Consider the following 4,490-nt stretch of genomic DNA (forward strand, 5'->3'; position numbering starts at 1 on the left):
TATAGGGGATGCATTTTAAGGGTAAGCTGAGTGAACAGAATAGAGCAAAGAACATAACTATGGGGTGATGGGAAGAGTTGGAACAGGAACACTGACAGGAACCAGAGGGACAGAATGGCCTCTACTGTTGATTGAGTATGCTGAGGAGTCAGCAAAGACCTGAGACACAAAATTTAAAATAGAACTTAATTTATTATGACAGATCCACAATATTTAACTCCAGTCTGGTTAGAGACTAATGTCATCAGAACAACCTCCTCCTGAGACCAGGGTTCAGTTCCAGGTCTGATGAACAGCAATAATAACTCCAAATCTGACACCAGCAGTCACTCTTCAATTTACGACTGGATGCACCAAATGTGATGGTTGGATTATACACTCACATAGAAAAGAAACAATGGAATCACTTGGTGGGAGGATCCAGAACCAGGTGATGCTCAACAAAGGTGATTCATTAAAGAACCAAAAGCTATGCAAGGAATTTGTTTGTCCTGTTCAGCCCAATTGACACTTTAATTCACTGGAAATTGGACCCAGTTCTTTCTTTTGGGCCTGTCTCAACTATTTCCATTAGGTATAGACATCAGCTGGTTCTGGACATCAGACCTGATCTCAATGCTTCACTTCAATTATTAGGAAATCATGTATTGACTTGTCTGAAAGATACATTATAAATTCTTCATGCGAAATAAACTGGAACTATACTTTTTGTCGGTAGTCCCAATCCTTAGATTTAGGTAACAAGATCTCAGTTGTGCCTGGAAGGTCCAGTGCACCCATTCTCGGAGCCTTTTGTCCACTGAATGGATGTGCAGCTTTCAACAAACTTTCCACTCTCAGCACCCGTGCACTTGACTTGCAGTGATAGTACATTCTGAAGCTCAAAAGATCTCTGGGTAAAAATAGTGCCATTGTAAGTGCTTACAAGAATTGCCTCCCCCCTGCCAAATGGCACCAATCCGGACAATTTTTTTTGAGAATTCAGTAGCCAGTTTAACACAGCAAGTTCCCACAGGAAATATACTCAATGTCACTTTGAGTTGAGGCATTGTATACATCAACAGTCAAAGTCAACTTAATTTTTTTCTCTGTCAATCAGCCTTACAAATGCTGTTTCTCTATCATTTGTTACCTTGTCCCCGCCCTACCCTCAACTACCAATGTTAATCTTCGTTGACCCAGGGATTCGAGGGACAAAGAACATGTCAGATATAACTCCAGTCAGCTCATCACCTTCTTCAGTCTGTAGAAAGTCAAGCAAGGAAATTCAAGGGAAACCTCCTCACCCACAGATTGATGACTTTTTGGTACCCATCACCACAGGGTGAATGAGAGGTAAACAGCAATGATGTATTGTTGTGGAACAGAAATACAAGCAGAGACTTCCTACTGTCCTACTGGATGTGTTTAAATTCACTAGGTACCTAAGACAGATGTTAAAATGGAACTGATTTCTTTGTCACAGATCCAGAATATTAAACTCCTGTTCCATTAAGGGAAGAAATTCCTCCCATGTCCTGTGACCAAGGTGCAGAACTGGGTATGATGCGCAGCAAGGTTCAACACCAAAAGTCACTTTTGAACTTGCCTCTGGATTCAGCAACAGTGATAGTTAAACCTTTTCCCCAGTGTGAACTCGGTAGTGCGTCACAAGGTTAGATGATTGAGTGAATCCCTTCCCACATTCAGAGCAGATGAAAGGCCTCTCCCCAGTATGAACTCGCTGATGTACCTTCAGTTGAAATGACCGAGGAAATCCCTTCCCACAGTCTGAGCAGTTGAATGGCCTCTCCCCAGTGTGAACTGACTGGTGTGCCAATAGGTGAGATGACTGAGTGAATCCTTTTCCACAGTCAGAGCAGGTGAACGGTCTCTCCCCAGTATGAACTCGCTGATGTACCTTCAGTTGAGATGACCGAGGAAATCCCTTCCCACAGTCTGAGCAGATGAATGGCCTCTCCCTAGTGTGAACAAACTGGTGTGTCTGTAGGTTGGATGAGTGAGTGAATCCCTTCCCACACACTGGACACGTGAATGGCCTCTCCCCAGTGTGAACTCGCTGGTGTGTCTGCAGGTGGGATGACCGAGTAAATCCCTTTCCACATTCAGAGCAGGTGAACGGCCTCTCTCCTGTGTGAACTCGCTGATGTTCATTCAGTTGAGATGACTGAGTGAATCCTTTCCCACACACTGAACATGTGAACGGTCTCTCCCCAGTGTGAACTCGCTGGTGTGCCTGCAGGTGGGATGACCGAGTGAATCTCTTCCCACAGTCTGAGCAGGTGAATGGCATCTCTCCTGTGTGAACTCTCTGATGTTCCTTCAGTTGAATTGACTGAGTGAATCCCTTCCCACATTCAGAGCAGATGAAAGGCCTCTCCCCAGTATGAACTCGCTGATGTACCTTCAGTTGAAATGACCGAGGAAATCCCTTCCCACAGTCTGAGCAGATAAACGGCATATCTCTCGAGTGGACTGACTGGTGTGTCTGCAGGTTGCATAATTGAGTGAATTTCTTTCCACACACGGAACAGCTAAAAGGCCTCTCTCCTGTGTGAACTCGCTGGTGCGTTTGTAGGTGAGATGACTGAGTGAATCCCTTCCCACATTCAGAGCAGGTGAATGGACTTTCCCCAGTGTGAATTGACTGGTGTGCCAGTAGTAGAGATGATTGAGTAAATCCCTTCCCACAGTCTGAGCAGGTGAATGGTTTCTCCCCAGTATGAACTAACTGGTGTGCATGGAGATTGCATAGCTGAGTGAATCCCTTCCCACATTCTGAACAAGTAAATGGCCTCTCTCCAGTGTGAACTCGCTGATGTATTTGTAGGTGGGATGACTGAGTGAACCCCTTCCCACAGTCTGAACAGGTGAACGGCCTCTCCCCAGTATGAACTCGCTGATGTAGTTTCAGTTGAGATGATTGAGTGAATCCTTTCCCACATTCTGAGCATGTGAATGGTTTCTCCCCAGTATGAACTGACTGATGTGTCTGTAGATGGCATAACTGAGTGAATCTTTTCCCACACACAGAACAGGTGAACGGCCTCTCCCCTGTGTGAACTCGCTGGTGTGTCTGTAGGTGGGATGACTGAGTGAATCCCTTCCCACATTCAGAGCAAGTGAACGGCCTCTCCCCAGTGTGAACTCGCTGATGTACCTTCAGTTGAGAGGACTGAGGAAATCCCTTCCCACAGTCTGAGCAGATGAATGGCATCTCCCTAGTGTGAACTGACTGGTGTGTCTATAGGTGGAATGTGTGAGTGAATCCTTTCCCACAGTCTGAGCAGGTGAACAGTCTCTCTCCAGTGTGAACTGACTGGTGTGTCTGTAGGTAGGATGACTGAGTGAACTCCTTCCCAGATTCAGAGTAAATGAATGGCTTCTCCTGAGTGTGAAATTGCTGGTGTGTCAGCAATCAGGTGGCCAAGTGAATCTTTTCCTGCACATGGAACAGTTGAATGGTTTCTTTCCCTTGTGAATTTATTGGTGTGTCTGCAGGTCGGCAGAGTGAGTGAATCTCTTCCCACACTGAGAGAAGGTGAATAATATCTCCTTGCTATTAATTCTCTGGCAATTTATCAGGTCAGATTTCAGACATAGAGAATGGATTTCACTAAGTTACAACAGAAAACTTAATTTTAGACATGAAGCACATTTCCAGTTGGAATGAGATACACTTTCATCTCTAAAGACCAATGACAGCTATATTGGTGTTACAAAGTAATGTTTCCTTAAGGTTGTTAAGGGGGAGGTAGTGGGGGTAAGCTCCCATTACCAATTAAATGCTCCCAATGGCATGTGTCTCAAATAGCCTCTGACCACCAATTCAACTCCTGACCTTCACGTGTGCACTGGCTACTAAGCCTAGTGGAGCCGTTTCTACTGACAGCAGAAGGGACAAAGGCAAGTTACTGATGCCTTAAAACCTGTCCCTATGGGCAGATGGGGCTCACCAAACTGGTTGGAAATTCATCTAGAAAGAAAACTGGTCTCAAAACATCCACTGCCTTGCATGGCAAAGGCTTCAGAAGTAAACCATGAGGAAAAATCTGGAGCTGGAGACCCTAAGGCAGTACTAGATGGAGTTCAACGTTGACTGGTAACTCCTGTGATGCATCTGCTGCCAAACTGTATCGCTCTCCGTCATTCCTTTGGATTCATCAGCTCCGTGGAGAGGTGGAGTCTGCTACATGGGCAACAGCCTGCTCTTCATATCATACTGCCCTGGCTTGCATATCACGTAGACAGTTGGGTTGCAACATCTAGAGTTGACCCAGACCAACGGAGGACCTCTGAAGAAATATCTGGTCAATCCTTAAACATCTGGACAGACACAGCAAAACTGATGCATTCTTGTCTTTGAAATTCTCATATACAAATTCTTTGTCATTTCTAACCTGTAAAAAGATTTACAAAAGACATCAATGGAAGAAAATCAACATTTCAGGTATTACTTTAGTCTCTATAGTGAGTTCTGACATCACACT

The 4,490-nt window shown here is 44.9% G+C and overlaps 1 protein-coding gene across 1 annotated transcript; it reads right to left on the reverse strand.

The window, feature by feature from the left end:
• Positions 1-202: 202 nt before the first annotated feature.
• On the reverse strand, positions 203-4,150 carry LOC132392419 (zinc finger protein 420-like). The gene is made up of 2 exons (XM_059966244.1): positions 4,133-4,150; positions 203-3,244 (listed from the first exon to the last, which is right to left on the reverse strand). The coding sequence occupies exons 1-2, from the start codon at positions 4,148-4,150 to the stop codon at positions 1,613-1,615; spliced, it is 1,650 nt and encodes a 549-aa protein (XP_059822227.1). The 3' UTR covers positions 203-1,612.
• Positions 4,151-4,490: the final 340 nt, after the last annotated feature.

Source organism: Hypanus sabinus, chromosome 4 (assembly GCF_030144855.1).
Source record: "Hypanus sabinus isolate sHypSab1 chromosome 4, sHypSab1.hap1, whole genome shotgun sequence".
NCBI classification, from domain to species: Eukaryota; Metazoa; Chordata; class Chondrichthyes; order Myliobatiformes; family Dasyatidae; genus Hypanus; species Hypanus sabinus.